Source organism: Giraffa tippelskirchi, chromosome 4 (genome assembly GCF_054371585.1).
Source record: "Giraffa tippelskirchi isolate mGirTip1 chromosome 4, T2T-mGirTip1v1.2.pri, whole genome shotgun sequence".
NCBI lineage: Eukaryota > Metazoa > Chordata > Mammalia > Artiodactyla > Giraffidae > Giraffa > Giraffa tippelskirchi.
In genome coordinates this window covers 55,874,421-55,892,921 of record NC_137278.1, presented here as the reverse complement: position 1 = coordinate 55,892,921, position 18,501 = coordinate 55,874,421, and the positions used below count along the sequence as shown (strand labels likewise).

The window sequence follows — 18,501 nt, the reverse complement described above, 5'->3', positions numbered from 1 at the left end:
TGTGTTAGTTTCAGGTGAACAGCAAAGTGATTCAGTTATATATATATATATTCCCAGTTGAAAAGCTCTTTACTGTATTCATTCTGACCTGTCATTGAGCCTAATGTTAAGCCTTCTAGGCCCTCTAACCTTTTTATATTTTGTTCACGTGTTTGTCACATGTCAGTCTCAGCATAACTGCCAGCAGTTCTCAGGGCTTCATGTTTTAAGTCTTTTGGAGGTGCTGGGGAGAAAAGTATGTTTTTCTGCCGCTTTTGATGAAGAAGTCGTGGGTTTTCTTCTAATTGATAAGCCAAGGACACACTGTTGTTATTCAGTTGCCGGTTGTGTTCAACTCTTTGTGACCCCATGAACTGCAGCACACCAGGCCTCCGTGTCCCTTACCATCTCCCAGAGTTTGCACAAGTTCATGTCCATTGCATGCCGTCCAATCATCTCATCCTCTGACGTCCTCTTCTCCTTCTGCCCTTAATCTTTCCCAGCATCAGGGACTTTTCCAATGAGTCAGCTGTTCACATCAGGTGACCGAAATACTGGACACATACCCATCCCCAAACCAGTCTTCTGGTCAGGGGCTGGGATTATGCTTATTGGTGGATGCAAGCTCTAGATGCAACCTCCAGATAACATCCCACATGAACCATAGACTTGCTGCCCAGAAGAAGGGAATTCCTAAAGTCACTTCCAAATGCTTCTGGTGGAAGCATAGAGGGATGGATAGATGCTGGAGAACCAAAAGGAACCAAAGTCTGTTAGTGTTGGGTACATAGAAGCTGACATCAGAGCCCAGAGAGGGGAGGAATGAGGAAATTGAAGGCAGCACAGTCTAATCCTATCTCTTGTACAAGGTTATTTGAGGAAGAGTAGGGTGTTGTGTGCTAAGTCACTCAGTTGTGTCCAGCTCTTTTCAACCCCGTGGACTGTAGCCCACCTGGCTCCTCTGTCCATGGGATTCTCCAGGCAAGAATACTGGAGTGGGTTGCTATTTCCTTCTCCAGGGGATCTTCCTAACCCAAGGATTGAACCTGCATCTCCAGCATCTCCTGCATTGATAGACAGATTCTTTACCACTAGCACCACCTGGGAAGCCCCATTTGAAGCCTAGTGAAAATAAATTTTATGAGCTAAATGGCTTTTTTTCCCCTTTATTTCAAAGGCCTATGAATGGTGGTCATGTTAGCTGAGGTTAGAGAAAGCTGTAGGGAAAAATGATAATATATATACATATATATATATATGTGTGTATATATATATATGTATATATATAGATTTTTTTTTTTTTTTGCTGTGGACCATTTTTAAAGTCTTTATTGAATTTGTTACACTATTACTTATGTTTCGGTTTTTTGGCCAAGAGGCATGTGGGATCTTAGCTCCCCGAGACCAGGAATCCAACCTGATTTCCCACATTGGAAGGTGAAGTCTTAACTTCTGGGCTGCCAGGGAAGTCCCATGATGATATATTTCTTGTGCACGATTTTGAATTTGGGGAGCCCATGGTTAGGTGTCTCCAATGAGCAGTTGCATATAAGAGTTTAGAATTCGGGACAAGGTTCATGCGGTATATGGGAGCCTGTATTAGAAGAGACAACGTAAGATTGTAGTTAAGGGAATTCCCTGGCAGTCTAGTGGTTAGGACTCTGCACTTTCACTAATGTGGGGCCCAGGTTCAATCCCTGGTCAGCGAACCAAGATTCCTCAAGCCTCACAGCCAGAGGGGAAAAAAAAAAAATATATATATATATAAAGGTTGTTGTTAAGAGCTCTTATTATTCTCCTTGATGGCCTACTTTCCCTTTCATAACAAGCCCAAAGATCAGTCTGTTTCATTCATTCACCATGTAGTAGTGATTTGCTACCATAGGGCAAGAATTGGACATGTGGCAGTGGAGCAGATACCCTTTTCTTATGGAGCCAGACTGCCTGGGTTTGAAACCCTGCTCCACTCCTTACCAACTGGGTGACCTTGGGTGAATTACTTAGCTTCTCTGGGCCTTAGTTGTCATATCTGTGAAAGGGTTATGAGTATTTCATGAATTAATAATAATAAACAGTAATAAACCACATAGATCATCTTCTGGCCTATTGCAAATGCTGTTTGTGTTTGTTATTATTATAATCATCCTTTAGGTCAGAAATGTAGAGAAGCTTACCAAGAGAGAGTATATAGAATAATGAGATTTAGTGTTATGTGGCAGCCTGGATGGGAAAAGGGAGTTTGGGGGTGAATGGATACGTGTGTGTGTGTGTGTGTGTGTGTGTGTGTGTGTGTGTGTGGCTGAGTCCCTTTGCTGTTCACCTGAAACTGGTATAACATTGTTAATTGGCTGTACCCCCAATACAAAATAAAAAGTTAAAAAAAGAATAAGGAGATTGAGGATTAAGCACCCTAGACACTAGGAAATGTGAATCTCGAAGGATTTATTTAAACAGATGTTCAATAAATACTTGCTCCCCTTGCCTCTTCTTTATTCACAGCACTTGTCTAGCATTGAAGGATTGTTTTCATTTTCATATTAGTCATTGTAAAGGGAAAGATACTTGAGAATATCAAGTGTCCTGTATTTATTTTCTGTAGCCATTTAAATAGTTCTCTTTTCTGTCTCTCCTCCATACACACCCACTGTGCTTTTATCTGTTTTTTTTTTTTCAGCCTTCCAACATATTCTTTACAATGGATGATGTGGTCAAGGTTGGAGATTTTGGATTGGTGACAGCAATGGACCAAGATGAGGAAGATCAGATGGTTCTGACCCCAATGCCAGGTTACGCCAGGCACACGGGACAAGTGGGGACCAAGCTGTATATGAGCCCAGAACAGGTGAGCTGTTCCTTTTCCTTCTGAGGAATAAATAGATTTTTGTTAAAATAGTTTTTTTAGGTATGCTTTGTCCTTTTTTTTTTTTGGCCATGAAGTCTGGCATGCAGGATCTTCCCTGACGATAGATCAAACCCTGATAATAGATCAAACCCATGCCCCCTGCTTTGGAAGCACAGAGTCTTAACCACTGGACCACCAGGGAAGTCCCTAAATAATTTATTAATTAGGATGGCAGCAAGCTGGATGTGCCCCTGTGAATCTCCATCTGTGCTGTATTGAAAATACCCAATAAAATAAAAATCTGAAAATGATGAGAACTGACGGTAGTGTTCCACAGGCAATACAGCTAGGGTGCAATTCCTGCAACCTGGATTGGGGGTGGATAAAGAAAATACTCACAATGCATAAAATGTGCTTGCCCTCTGGACCAGAACCTGACAACAGCCAGAATTTTAATGTTTGTTTATTTTTAGCTCTGCAGGGTCTTCATTGCTGCGCGGGCTTTTCTCTAGTTGTGGCAAGCAGGGGCTGCTCTTTGTTGTGGTGTGCAGGCTTCTCGTTGTGGGGGCTTCTCTTATTGCGGAGCACAGGCTCTAGGCAGCGGGTAGTAGCAGCCCATGGGCTCAGTAGTTACAGTTCCCAGGCTCTAGATCACTGGCTCAATAGTTGTGGCCTGTGGGCTTAGTTGCTCTGTGGCAGGTGGGATCCTCCCAGACCAGGGATCGAATCTGTGTCTGTTACATTGGCAGGCAGACTCTTTACCACTGGACCACCAGGGAAGTCCCAGAAATTTAGAGGAGACTTTGAATGTCCTCCTCCCAAACCTAACTCTCATTTCCCCTTATGTGAACTAGGTAGGAGCTGTTTTCAGAGACAGATGGAGGTAGTTTAGCGAACTGCCCTCTGTGTTAATCCACAGGCACAGCAGGAAACAGGCGGACAGGCTGAGCTGTGTTGCCTTGTGTCAAAATCTCTGTGAAGAGCACAGAGACCAGAAGTGGTGGGAGCAGGGCATCCTGGGAGATTCAGTGTAGCTTCCCCAGCGCTGATGATATTCACAAGCTTATAAATGCTTAGATGAGTGGTTCTCAGACTTTTTGGCCAGTGCCTGTTTATACTTAAATATGATTGAGAGCTTAATAATTTTTCTTGTGAGATTATATCTATCAATATTTGCCACATTAGAGATGAAAGCAGAAGATTATAAAATTTTAGTAATTCAATTAAAAATAACCATCTTAAATCTATCACATCTTCAAGATACTTTCTGAAAAATAAATATTTTCCCAAAGAAAACTAGTGAGAATAGCGGTATTTATTTCCATTTTTGTAAAGCTCTTTACTGTCTGACTTAAAAGGGTTAGATTTCGTATCTGCTTTTGCATTTAATCCCTTGAACTGTGTTATTTTGGTTCAAGTATATTAAGCAAATCTGACCTCAAACAGTGGGGAAGGGAGGAACATTTTAATACCATTTTCAGGTAGTTGTGGGCATCACCAAAACTCAATAAGCAAAAGTTTCTGAAGTTTCTGAAGAATCATTTGCCCTGTGGAATCTAAAACCATAGCAGTGGACATTTTGTATTCTGTTACTGTAACATCCATTTCACACTTTGAATGGACCTCTTTTCCATGTATGAGTTTTTAAAGTTGTGCGTTGGTCATTTGGAAACTATTGGTTCTCTACATTATATGTCTTTCCAAAAGTTGTCACAATTCATTATTGTTGTTGTTGTTCAGTCGCTAAGTCATGTCCAGTTCTTTGCAATGCCATGGACTGCAGCCACCAGGCTTCCCGGTCCTTCACCATCCCCGAGAGTTTGCTCAGACTCATGTCCATTGAGTCGGTGATGCCATCCAACCATCTCATCCTCTTTCACCCCCTTCTCCTATTCCTCTCAATCTCATTATATAATATTTTTAAAAATCATCAATATTTTAATATCACCAACCAAGCTCAGCAGAAAGGGCTTTTAAGTATTAGGAAAGCTGTCAGGTTGCCAGTGATGGACACAAATTTTCCAAAATTCTGAAGTTCACTTCAAAGTTCAACTTTTAACTTTGGCAGCAACTGTCAGTTTTCCTTGAAGTGGCATTCTCACTTCATTCATCTTTAAGAAAATACTGCCAGGTATCCAAGCCTGAATAACCACAGCTGGTCTACCAGTACTTTCAAGTCAAAGTGGCGTTCGATGAGAAGAGCTCAATGAGAAGTTCATATAGGAACTGGAACAATTACATAAATGCTTTCTCTTGAGACAGCATTTTACTTCAGTATGGAGCAGAACTGCTTTATGAACACTGCTCATTGTGTCACACAGAATATTAAAAAGATGTGTGCCTAAGGGGCAAGATTTAATAAAATTAATCAGTTTTATTGCTTCAGCAAGGATATTTTAAGTAAAACTATCCTTCTCTCTCTTACTTCCACTTTCTTTTTCTCTTTTTCTTTTCCTTCTTGCTTTCTCTTTCTTTCCCTCTTTGTCTTTCTTTCTCTTGCTTTCTCTCTCTCTTGCTTTCTCTTTTTCCTTTTCTCTCTTTCTCTTTCTCTCTTCCTTTCTCTTTCTCTCACTTTCTCTTTCTCCTTTTCTCTCTTTCTCCTTTTCTCTCTTTCTTCCTCTTTCTCTCTTTGTATCTCTTACTTTCACTTTCTTTTTTTTATTTCTCTCTTGCTTTTTCTTTCTTTCCCTCTTTTTCTTTCTTTCTCTCTCTTTCTCACTCTCTCGCTTTCTCCTTTTCTCTTTCTCTCTTTCTTTTTCTTTCTTGCTTGCTTTTTTCTCCCACCCTACTCCCCCAGTATGTAAACTGAAGAACATAACTGCTACTAGTATGATTTGGTGCCACCGCCTTAATTCGTGCTAAGATTCAGCAGAGCAAATGTCAACATAATGAAAAGACAAATCATGTCTTAGAATTATTGTGAAAATAGTCTTGACTTTTGTAGACTTCCTGAAAGGATATTGGGATCCCCAGGGATCCATAGACCACACTTTAAGAACCAATGGATTAGACTATCTTTGGAAGGTTTTATTAGAGACCAGTCATAGGAATCGGCCTTTATTTTACTGTTGTACAGTATCCTTCTAGACTGCCTGAGTTGTTTGCATTATTCAAGTGTATTCTTTTTCATGCTTAACATTTTCATTTTTTAATTCAATTGCCTTTTTTTATATAGTCCTGTACTTAGACATCTTGAATTTCAAGATAAAGGAAAAATAGTATTAAAGTATTTAGGTAGGGAAAAAAACAGGTTACAGCTTAAAGAGCTTGTTTTCTGTAACACTCAACCCTAGAAGACAATAAACCAATAAATACAGTTTTGATGAAAAATAGCTATGACCTGCAAATCATGTTTCTGGACAAAAGTCATTCGTGTAAAAGAAAATAGGCATTTTTAGATAAATAAGAGTTAAAAACAGATCTTGGGGCATTGGCTGGTGGTGCAGTGGTTAGGACTCCATTGTTTCACTTTTGGGTGCCCGTGTTTGATCCCTGGTTGGGGAACTAAGATTCTGCATGCCTCATGCTATAGCCAAAAAATTTAAAAGCTAACTAAATAAAAAGAAATATTGATGTGAGTTTTCTCAAAATTCCGGCCTTCCTTGGCCTTTGCTAAGCGTCAAGTTATGTGCCTAGTTTCATTTTCCCAAACGAAAGGCTTCTTATGAGTCCTAGGAGGTCACTTTTAATTTGAATGAGACTGTTTAAAAGTCTGTTGGGTTGTAATTCATTTGTTCCTTTTAGCAAATAAGTTTTTGCTGAAGGCCTTCTCTCTACTTAGCCCAGTTCTGGTTGGTAGGAATACAAAAGAAGCAGTTCCCTTCCCTCCAGGTCTTTATAATCTAGTTGTGAAGAGTAAGAAATAACACACATGAAAAATACAACCGAGAATGCAGAGAAGTCCATAATTAAGTGCTGTAATTAATGAGGGCTAACCACAGTTGATGAGTGGTTTGGAAGATTTTCTCATAAAATTAGGTGAGGACTAAGATGGTCAGAAATGAGAGATTTGCTTTAGATAGTGCCGGCTTTGAAAAACTTCACCTCAGGGGTAGGGGGGCAGCTTTTCCTGTCTCCTGGCTTCCGCTGGGCCTATTTTACTGATGCATATCTCAGAGCTATACCTGGGCTTCCTTCTGTGATGCTGAGTAGTTTAATTACTCTTGCTGTGGGTGACTTGAAGAAAAGAGGCTTCAGAGGTGATTAACTGTTTGCTAACATTTTTACCTACAGGATTACATTTAAACCAAGTAGGGACTAAGTCAGTGTTGGGATTCACTCATGCCGTATGATCATCTATGATACTATTTCTGTGAATGTTCTCCTAATCTTCTTTATTTGGGATTTCAGATTCATGGCAACAGCTACTCTCATAAAGTGGACATCTTTTCTTTGGGCCTCATTCTGTTTGAATTACTATACCCGTTTGGCACTCAGATGGAAAGGGTCAGGGTAAGTTCTTCCCCTCCTCTCAAAAAAGGCAGAAGAAAATACTCTTCAATTTACAAAAGAATGAATTGTGAAAGAAAAATAAGTTATTCTTAATACCAGCAACTTTGTTAACTGCAAGTAGAAGAGAAAGAATTTGTAGACTCTTTGCTTCCATTGAAAGCTCAGTCTTCAAAAATTGTTGAGGTGAATTGTCTGTTGCTTGCTGTTGCTTAAATTCATCATAACTTAACCATATCTTGCACTCAAATTTTTCTTAAGGGCAAAGCTAGGGGAACCACAGGGTGAGAGAGTAGGGGCAATGGTGGTGGTCAGAGAATTTTCCAGAAAACAAGTGGCCACACAATCATATGCTTAAAAGCTGAAAAACTAAGCATAGTTAAGTTTTCTTTCCCCTTTCAAAATAAACCATGACTATTGCCTTTAAGGAGTATAGTACTGAAAGTCTTAAAAGTAGTGTCTAGAATATATAAAGAATGACTACAGTTCAACAACAGAAAACAAACAACCCTGTTAAAAAATGGACAAAGGACTTGAATAGACATTTCTCTGAAGATTACAGATGGCCAATAAGTACAGCATCACTATTCATCAGGGAAATGTGAATTAAAATCACAGTGAAATACCACTTCACACCATCCAGAATAGCTATAATAGAACAAAACAGAAGCAGAAAATAAGTGTTGGCGAGGATATGGAGATATTAGTGCCCTCATGCATTGCTGGTAGGAATGTAAAGTGGTACATTCCACTGTGTAAGACAGTTTGACACTTCCTCAAAAAGGTAAACATGGAATGACCATGTTCTTCTGCGAGGTTCTACTCCTGTTTCTCCAAGAGAAATACAAACGTAGGTCCACACAAAAACCTGTACACAAATGTTCATAGTAGCATTTTCATAATGACTAGAAGGTAGGAGCAACCCAAATGTTAATCAGCTTGGATCCTGGCTTGGATCCCTTGTTTCCTAGATTTCATGTTTGTTTTGTTTACATTACTCTCTTATTTTGCTAGAGCACATTCTGCTGTAAATTTCTCAGAAAGAATGTATGAGAGGGAAAATTAAATTTAGAGTCCTCAGGTATCTGAAAATCCCCCCCCCCCATAATTGATAAATTGACTAGGTTCTAGTTCTAGATTGAACATAACTTTCCTTCAGAACCTTGAGGGCATTGCCCCATTCTCTTATAGCTTCCAATACTGCTGCTGAAAAGCTGATACCATTCTGATGCATCTTCATTTTTTTTTATGTGGGGTATTTTGGACCTGTTCTATCCTTTCTGAGGGCTTTAGGGATTTAGTTTTTATCAGTGCCGTTATGAAATTTAGTCCTCTCAGATCCCTCCAGATCTCCCCACCAACCCCGCCCACCCCCACTCCCCCGCTCACCCCCCCACCCCCACTCCCCTGCTCACGTACTATACTTAGCACTTGGTAGATTCTTCCAGTTAGAAGGGATGAATCCTTCAGTCTAGTAAGTTTCTCGTATTTTTTTTGATAAATTCTTCTCTAATTTTTTTTGTTTTTTCCTGGAACTCCAGACTTATTCTTAAAAATGTCTAATTTTTTCCCCTCCTATTTTCTATCATTGTCTTTTTGTACTTTTTTTTGCAGAAGTTCCTTAACTTGTTCTTCTAACTTTCCTAATTCCTTTGACAATTCAGTTTTTATTGTCTAGGATTGTTCCTTTTTTGTAGCATTTGCACTCTTTCTACATGAATTCAGTTTCTTCATATTGCTGAGAATCTCAATTATATGTTTGTATGTATTTCTTCCCCCATACTGTCTCTTTCTTTTGGTTTGTTTGTTTTTTTGTTTAGCTTTTTATTTGAAACTATTATAGATACACAGAAAGTTGCAAAGATAATACAAAGAGATACCCTCCATCCAATTTCTCCTAAGTGTTACATCTTACATAATTATAGTACAACATAAATTTGACATTGGTACTTTGTATTATATATAGCTCCATGGTATTTTATCTCCTGTATAGGTTTCTGTAACCAACACTGCAATCTAGATACAGAAGTGTTCCATCCCTCTTGCTACCCCTTTATAGTCACACTTACTTTCTCCCTACTAATATCTCTGAGTTTTATAATGATTTGTGTGTGTGTTTCACATGTTGACAATCCTATCTGTTCATATTTAAGAATGGCGCTCTAAAATGGTAACTAGAAGTGGACATTAAAAAATAAACAAAAAAGGGAATTCCCTGGCAGTGCAGTGGTTAGGACTCAGAGCTTTCAACTGCTGTGGACCCCTATTGTATCCCTGGACAGGGAACTAAGATCCTGCAAGCCATGCAACCAAAAAAAAAAAAACCTGAAGTGGACATGACTGTTAAGTGTTATGATCCAGTTCTTTCTTTGGGGTAGGGGTGGGGGAGAACGCTCACATGTTAACATCTCTTAGACTTTCCTCATTCTCTCCAGAGAAGAAGCTTCATTCTCCTGCCTGAGAAAGAATTGGGATGGATGGGGGGTGGAGAGTGTCTTACTGTTGCAGATCTTCACTTGTTCTGTTTGCCATGCCCACCCCCGACTCATCCTCATGCCTCTGTATTGGCCCTATGTTTGGAATGCCTTGGTTCAGTTTCTTCAGAGAACAAACCTATGTGTCCTGTGAAAAGTGAAAGCATTAGTTGCTCAGTCCTGTCTGACTCTTTGCGGTCCCATGGACTGTAGCCTGCCAGGCTCCTCTGTCCATGGGATTCTCCAGGGAAGAATACTGGAGTGGGTTGCCATTCTCTTCTCCAGAGGATCTTCCCGACTTAGGGATTGAATCTGGGTCTCCCACATTGCAGGCAGATTCTTTACTGTTTGAGCCATCAGGGAAGCCCTTTGTAGCCTATGGGGGTATGTAATATCACTTCATATACAGAACTTCCGACAGCTCTCCTACAGCCATCTTCATCCCTCACCCCCACCTCCTGCAGGTTCCACACAGCTAAGCAATTTCCCATCTGTTGGCCTTATCCCTCATGGGCACCCTGGTTTACCTTTCTCTGTTGAGCTAAAGTAGTTACACTATGTTTCCATCTACTTTCTCTCTCTTTCCAAAGATGTGATCTTTTCTTCCATTGCACTCATTTTAAAGATTTAAAATGTTTTTCCTTTCTTTGCAGTTTTTTTAGTGAAAATGTTTACTTTGAAATGTAGTAAAAAAAAAAAAATTCTGCCATGTTTACTCTTTTTTTTTTTTTTTAGTATTTATTTATTTGGTTGCACTGGATCTTAGTTGTAGCACAGAGGATCTCTGATTTTTTGTTGTGGCATATGGGATCTAGTTCCCTGACAAAGGATTGAACCCAGGCCCCCTGCAGTGGGAGTGCAGAGTCCTAGCCACTGGACTATCAGGGAATTCCAGAAAATCTGCCTTGTTTAGCCAGAACCCCTCTGAGATTCTGTTAGTGAATGTAAAAGAGACTATTCAATGATTTGACCAAGGTGTTTTTCGAAAAACTAATTTTACTGAGGTATAATTTACATACAGTACAGTATACCCACTTTGTACATTTTTATGAGATTTTGATACTTTTAAACCTTCATGTAACGACCACTACATTCAAAATACAGAACATTTCTATCATCCCCAAAAGTTGCCTTTTGTTCCTTCCTAGTCAGTCTCCTGTTCTTTCATCCCCCATCCTGATTCCAAGCAACCACTAATCTGTTTTGTCTTAGAAAGTTTCATATGAATGGAATCATACATGTATATACATTTTTGTGTCTGCCGCCTTTGACTCACCTTAAAGGTTTTAAGATTCATTCATTACTCAGTGTGTTAGCAGTTTCTCCTTTTTATTAAGTAATATTCCATGATATATATACCATAGTTCTTGTGTCCATTTACCTGTTGGAAACACCTATGAATAAAGTGGCTGTGGGACTCTCCTGGTGGTCCTCTGGTTGAAAATCCTCCTGCCAATGCAGGAAGCAGGGTTTCGATCCCTGGCTTGGGAAGATCCCACATGCCACAGAGCAACTACAGCCCGTGTACTACAACTACTGAGCCTGCACTCTGGAGCCTGTGCTCCGCAATAAGAGAACCCACTGCAATGAGAAGCCCGTGTGCTGCAGGTGGAGAAAGCTGGTTCGTAGCAAAGAAGACCCAGCGCAGCCATAAATAAATAAATAAAGTTGCTGTGAACATTTGTAAATTGGTCTCTTTGTAGGCATACATCTGTTTTCATTAGTCTTGGGTAATTAGGAGGTAGGATTGGTAAATTATGTGTAAGTGGTTTAACTGTATAAGAAAGTGCCATTTTATATTCTCACCCACAGTGTAGGCGAGTTCTAGGTCCTCGGCATCCTTATCAACGCTTAGGTTTTAGTCTTTACATTTTTGGGATATTCTGATAGGAGTACAATACAATCAGATTGTGGTTTCAGTTTGCATTTCTCTGGTGACTAATGACCTTGATCATCTTTTCAAGTCCTTTGCCAAGTATATGTATTGTGACTAATATATTCCAGCCAGTGACCTCCCATTTCATTTTCTTAATGATGTCTTTCAAAGGGCAGCAGGTTAAAAAAAAAAAAAAAGCATGTCATGGGATTAAAAATTCTGTGATTCAAGATTCAAACATTTATCTGCACATTGTTTGGTACGACCTACCTATTAGCAGGTGAAACACTCCCTTCTATGGCCTGCGTCATAGATTCTTCTAGTGAAGTTTCTGTTTTCCTTTAGTGGGAAGTGACAAATGCCAACCCAGTTCATGTTTTTGTTTAAGTACATTTTAGCTTATTTCTCAAGAAATATGAAGACATACTTGCTTTCTTTCATTTCTCAAAACTGATGCATTACAAAAGAAGTATCAGGGACTTCCCTGGTGGCACAGTGGTAAAGAATCCACCTGCCAATGCAGGGGACACGGGTTCAATCCCTGGTCCAGGAAGATTCCATATGCTGTGGGGCAACTAAGCCCCTGAGCCACAACTACTGAGCCTGTGCTCTAGAGCCCGGGAGCCACAACTTCTAAGCCCATGTGTCATAGCTACTGAAACCCATGTGCCTAGAGCATGTGTTCTGCAACAAGAGAAGCCACCACAATGAGAAACCCACACACCACAACTAGAGAATAGCCCCCACTCGCTGCAACTAAAGAAAGCCCAAGTGTAGCAACGAAGACCCAGAGCAACCAAAAATAAATAAGTAATAAAAATGTTTTAAAGGAGTTTAAGGCACTGTGCTAAATAATTTGCCTGAATTACCTCATTTAAGTCTCAAAGCAGTCATACAAAGTAGCCACTGTTATCCTGTTTGTATGAAAATTTCCCAAAAAGCTAGTTTATTTTTTATATTCAGAATTTAGCACAATTGACTTAGTTTTCTTCACTCAAAAAGAACACTATGTCCTTTTATATCAAATACAGGTGATTAGTGACTAGTAGAAAAAGTTACCCACTTAAGAACACAAATGTGTGTTCATGAATGATTGAATTATTTTTGATGCAGATGAGTCCATTTTCAGTTAAAATCCAGATGTCAGGATCATGTCCAGTTCTAATATATGTAAATTATTTGGTGATTTGGTGGCAGGTAAATCTGTGCCCAGGGAGCACTGATGTGTAGGTTATCAAGTCAGGAAAAGCTATTGATAAATTTTCCATCTGCTTAATGTTCAGCCTTTCTTACAGTATCAAAAAATATCTCTATGTTTAAACAGATCCACATATCAAATTGGATTTAAAGATAAGTAACACTTTTCTTTCTTTTCAGATCCTAACTGATGTAAGAGATCTCAAATTTCCACCACTATTTACTCAAAAATATCCTCGTGAGGTTGGTATAATTCTCATCTTTTATTTTCTTTAAAATCTTACTTAGGATGTAAAGTCAGCAGTCAACTCATCAGTTTTATAGATGAGGAGACCTAAGGTCTAAAAGAGGAAAGTGACCTGATCCCAACAATATATAACTTGTTAAAACCAAAGGCTGGGGAATTCCCTGGTTAAGAATGTGACCTTCCACTGCAGGGGTGCGAGTGTAGTCCCTGTTCTGGCAGCTAGGAGTCTGCTCCATGCTGCATGACAGCCCATCGGGGGATTGTAGCAACCTTGCCTTTCAGGAACCAGAGATCAAATTGCCAATATCCGCTGGATCATCGAAAAAGCAAGAGAGTTCCAGAAAAACATCTATTTCTGCTTTATTGACTATGCCAAAGCCTTTGACTGTGTGGATCACAATAAACTGTGGAAAATTCTGAAAGAGATGGGCATACCAGGCCATCTGACCTGTCTCTTGAGAAACCTGTATGCAGGTCAGGAAGCAACAGTTAGAACTGGACATGGAACAACAGACTGGTTCCAAATAGGAAAAGGAGTACGTCAAGGCTGTATATTGTCACCCTGCTTATTTAACTTATATGCAGAGTACATCATGAGAAACGCTGGGCTGGAAGAAACACAAGCTGGAATCAAGATTGCCGGGAGAAATATCAATAACCTCAGATATGCGGATGACACCACCCTTATGGCAGAAAGTGAAGAAGAACTAAAGAGCCTCTTGATGAAGGTGAAGGAGGAGAGTGAAAAAGTTGGCTTAAAGCTCAATGTTCAGAAAACTAAGATCATGGCATCTGGTCCCATCACTCCATGGGAAATAGATGGGGAAACAGTGGAAACAGTGTCAGACTTTACTTTTTTGGGCTCCAGAATCACTGCTGATGGTGACTGCAGCCATGAAATTAAAAGACGCTTACTCCTTGGAAGGAAGGTTATGGCCAACCTAGATAACATGTTTAAAAGCAGAGACATTACTTTGCCAACAAAAGTCCGTCTAGTCAAGACTATGGTTTTTCCCGTGGTCATGTATGGATGTGAGAGTTGGACGGTGAAGAAAGCTGAGCGCCGCAGAGTTGATGCTTTTGAACTGTGGTGTGGGAGAAGACTCTTGAGAGTCCCTTGGACTGCAAGGAGATCCAATCAATCCATCCTAAAAGAGATCAATCCTGGGTGTTCATTGGAAGGTCTGATGTTGAAGCTGAAGCTCCAATACTTTGGCCACCTCATGCGAAGGGTTGACTCATTGGAAAAGACCCTAATGCTGGGTAGGATTGGGGGCGGGAGGAGAAGGGGACGACAGAGGATGAGATGGTTGGATGGCATCACCGACTCGATGAACATGGGTTTGGGTGGACTCCGGGAGTTGGTGATGGACAGGGAGGCCTGGCGTGCTGCAATTCATGGGGTCGCAGAGAGTCGGACACGACTGAGCGACTGAACTGAACTGAACTGAACTGCCTTTCAGTAGGGCTTCCCAGGTAGCTCAGTGGTAAAGAACCTGCCTGCCAATGCAGAAGATACAAGAGACGCAGGTTCGATCATGGCAACCCACTCCAATATTCTTGTCTGGAAAACCCCATGGACAGAGGAGCCTGGCAGGCTGTAGTCCATGGGGTCACAAAGAGTTGGACATGACTGAGCGATTGAGCACATGCATGCGTTTCAGTAAGGCTGAACCTAAAGAGCTCACCCTCATAGGAATCAAGTTGCCATTATAATCAGGCCATTAATTTCTTTATCTTAGTGCATTTGAGACAGATCTTAAAAACTAGCTTCTTAAAAAAAAGTCATTCATTTCCACTGATTTTGTGTGTTGGAATTACACCCCTCAGAGAAACAGTAAATGATTCAGAATAGTGGGAAGGGAAAATTAAAATGGTCTTGATGGTGAAAACTGTGTGTAATGAACTTTTGAAGTTTCTTTTTGCAATTTTTGTTTACTTATATTATGTCCACAAACACATCACTTTAAAATTTATGCACTGATGGATCTTGAATTTTCTTAGTAAATTCAGTTGAAGTTTATTAAAATGTGTGGCTAATTATCAAATTGGAAAAAGTCTAATTGATCTTTCAATATTTTAAGTATATTGAAGAATTGCATTAAAAATGAACTTTATAACAATATAGAGATATGCTAACTTAAAGTGAAGTTTATTTTACTAAAAATTAATTTGTTGTATATTTTGCAAAGTGGTGAATCAGGTCCTGGGGGACTCACAAGAATCTGTGTTATATTAAAGTGGTTCAAAAAAAATCAGGAAAAGGGGCTAGGTACTGACCACTGGCATGATTTATTTTTCTTTTTATTGGGGGTATAATTGCTTTACAGTGTTGTGTTAGTCTCCACTGTAGAATGAAGTGAATCATCTATACATTTACATATATCCTCTCCCTCTTGTATCTCCCTCTATTTGCCCCCTTATCCCACCCATCTAAGTCATCACAGAGCACTGAGCTGAGCTCCCTGTGCTATATAGCAGCTTCCCACTAGCTATCTCTTTTACGCATGGTAGTGTGTGTACATCAACGCTACTCTCCCAGTTCATCCCATCCTCCCTGTCCCTCTGTGTCCACATGTCCATTCTCTGTGTCTCTATTTGGTATGGTTATTTTTTAATTGAAATCTTTATTGAAGTAATTGTACATTCACATGCAGTTGTAAGATGAATTTATTTTAAAGGTCAGACTATGTTTCAGAGATGTGATTTAGAGCTCTTTATATTAGGAAACAGCCAATTAACCTGAAATAGTCCATGTGTATGGAGAAGGCAATAGCAACCCACTGCAGTACTCTTGCCTGGAAAATCCCATGGACGGAGGAGCCTGGTAGGCTACAGTCCATGGGGTCGAGAAGAGTCGGACCTGACTGAGCGGCTTCACTTTCACTTTTCACTTTCATACACTGGAGAAGGAAATGGCAACCCACTCCAGTATTCTTGCCTGGAGAATCCCAGGGACGGGGCAGCCTGGTGGGCTGCCGTCTATGGGGTCACACAGAGTCGGGCACGACTGAAGTGACTTAGCAGCAGCAGCAGCAGTCCATGTGTACTTGGAGCAAGAGTTGGCCAAACTATGACCCGTAAGTCAAATCCAGCCTGCTACCTGTTTTGGTAATAAAGTTTCATAGGAACACAGGCAGGCCCACCTGTTTATATATGGTCTGTGGCTGCTTTTGTATTTCAGTGGCAGAGTTGAGAAGTTGCTCACACACAGACTTAGAGAACAAACACATGGACAAGGGAGGGTGAGATGAGGTGGGTGGGATGGGGTGGGATGAATTGGGAGATTGGGATTGACATACATACCCTGTTGATACTATGTATAAAATAGATAACCAGTGAGAACCTACTGTATAGCAAAGGGAACTCTACTCAGGGCTCTGCGGTGAGCTAAATGGGAAGGAAATCCAAAAAAAAAGGGGATATATGTGTACCTATAACTGATTCCCTATGGAATCAAGTGGCTCAGATGGTAAAGAATCTGCCTGCAATGCCAGACACCCAGGTTTGACAACATTCAACACAACTAACACGACATTGCAGAGCAACTGCTGCTGCTGCTGCTAAGTCGCTTCAGTCGTGTCCGACTCTGTGCGACCCCATAGATGGCAGCCCACCAGGCTCCGCCATCCCTGGGATTCTCCAGGTGAGAACACTGGAGTGGGTTGCCATTTCCTTCTCCAATGCATGAAGGTGAAAAGTGAAAGTGAAGGGTAAAGAGTCAGTCATGTCCAACTCTTTGCAACCCCATGGACTGCAGCCTACCAGGCTCCTCTGTCCATGGGATTTTCCAGGCAAGAGTACTGGAGTGGGGTGCCATTGCCTTCTCCGGCAGAGCAACCATACTCCAGTAAAAATTAATTTAGAAAAAAAGAGAAACTGGCTCACCAACTTAACATAGTTACAGAAACATAATATTTGGTGGACTCCTGATTTAGGCAGTGGTTTAGTGGCCCCTTGATCACAAAACAATTTTTATCTTTCAGTATGCCATGGTGCAAGACATGCTGTCCCCATCCCCTACTGAACGGCCAGAAGCTGCGAGCATCATTGAAAACGCGATCTTCGAGGACTTGGAGTTTCCAGGAAAGACGGTCCTCAGACAGAGGTCTCGCTCCATGAGCTCGTCCGGAGCGAAACATTCAAGACACTCCAGCATCCCCCACAGCCCTTTGCCCAGCAATTAGCCTTAAGTTCCGCTCGCACCCCTAACAGGTGACAACGGAATAGCCTGCTTCAAAGGAATGTTGCTTTTCCAAAATTGCAGACTTGAAAATATGGTTCTCCACTTGATTTCGTTTTAGGCTGCCTTTTCTAAATCAGATTTTAAACTGGATTTTGGAGCACACACCTCATTTGAGCTAACTTTTGATTTTCGCTCCAGTCGAGGAGAGGGCTGTCACGTGTGGTCCTTTCCCTCGTTGGTCTCTTGAAACTGGCTGGCCAAGCATTCTGTCCTCACGTTTTGCCTAGGGAGGTAGAAGCAGTCCCTAAAATGTATAGAGAGAATTATAAAATGGAAATATTTTTATAGTACAGAAAAATGAAAGTTCCTACATGGTGGTAACCATATTGTTCTAGAAAGACGTTTTCTAGAGAGATTGTGGGGGTTTTGAAACTGATTTCAAAACAAAGCTGACTCCATTTTTGTCCCTGGTGTGTGAATTAGGAAGCAGAATTATTTTGGAGGACAAGAAGCACAAATTATATAGCTAGTTTTCTAGAGTCATCTGTAGCATTAAATAGCTTTATTCCTCAGATAGTCTAGGGAGAAAGATTTTTAAGAGCTTTTTGTACTTTTACCTCCAATAAAGGGAAAATGAAGCTTTTGTGTAAATTGGTCAAAAATTCTGGCTTGGAGAAGGAAAAAAAGCCGTAGTTAAGAAACGAATCATGTATTACAACTAACTGCTTCAATTATGGACTTTTTAAACCTAGTGAAATCTTAAATGTCTTAAATGTAATACTGTAGGTTAATACTGTCTCAGAACTGATTATAGATAACAGTTTAATCTAACTTGCTAACATGTTTTTATTTTTCACTGTAAATAGGTTTATTTTTTATTTATAAAAATTCTGAACTCAATCCATTTGGGTTGGTGGTGTACAGAGCACACTTAAAAGTGTGTTAACTATTGTGACTTCTTTCAAGTCTAAATGGTTTAATAAAACTTTTAGAAATGATTTATGGTTGATTCTTATTTGAGGGAACTAGCTCCGAAATGGAATTTTTCAGATTTTAAAATGGGATCATAGGTCTCAAAAGAGTCATAACCCTACTCTCAAGAAAACTTATTCCTTATAGATGATCTTATTTACAAAGCAGAAATAGAGACACAAATGTAGAGAACAAACATAAGGACATCAAGGGCCAGGGGATGAAATGGGCCACTGGACTTGACACATATACACTATTGATACTATGTATAAAATAGAT

The 18,501-nt window shown here is 40.3% G+C and overlaps 1 protein-coding gene across 1 annotated transcript in view; it reads left to right on the top strand.

The window, feature by feature from the left end:
* EIF2AK3 (eukaryotic translation initiation factor 2 alpha kinase 3) overlaps positions 1–18,248 on the top strand; it is an 82,988-nt gene extending 64,740 nt beyond the window's left edge. Inside the window, exons 14-17 of the mRNA XM_081592939.1 lie at positions 2,654–2,821; positions 7,172–7,273; positions 12,998–13,060; positions 17,051–18,248. Of these exons, the coding sequence (XP_081449065.1) occupies positions 2,654–2,821; positions 7,172–7,273; positions 12,998–13,060; positions 17,051–17,251 (534 nt within the window). The 3' untranslated portion in view covers positions 17,252–18,248. The remainder of the gene's footprint in view (positions 1–2,653; positions 2,822–7,171; positions 7,274–12,997; positions 13,061–17,050) is intronic.
* Positions 18,249–18,501: the final 253 nt, after the last annotated feature.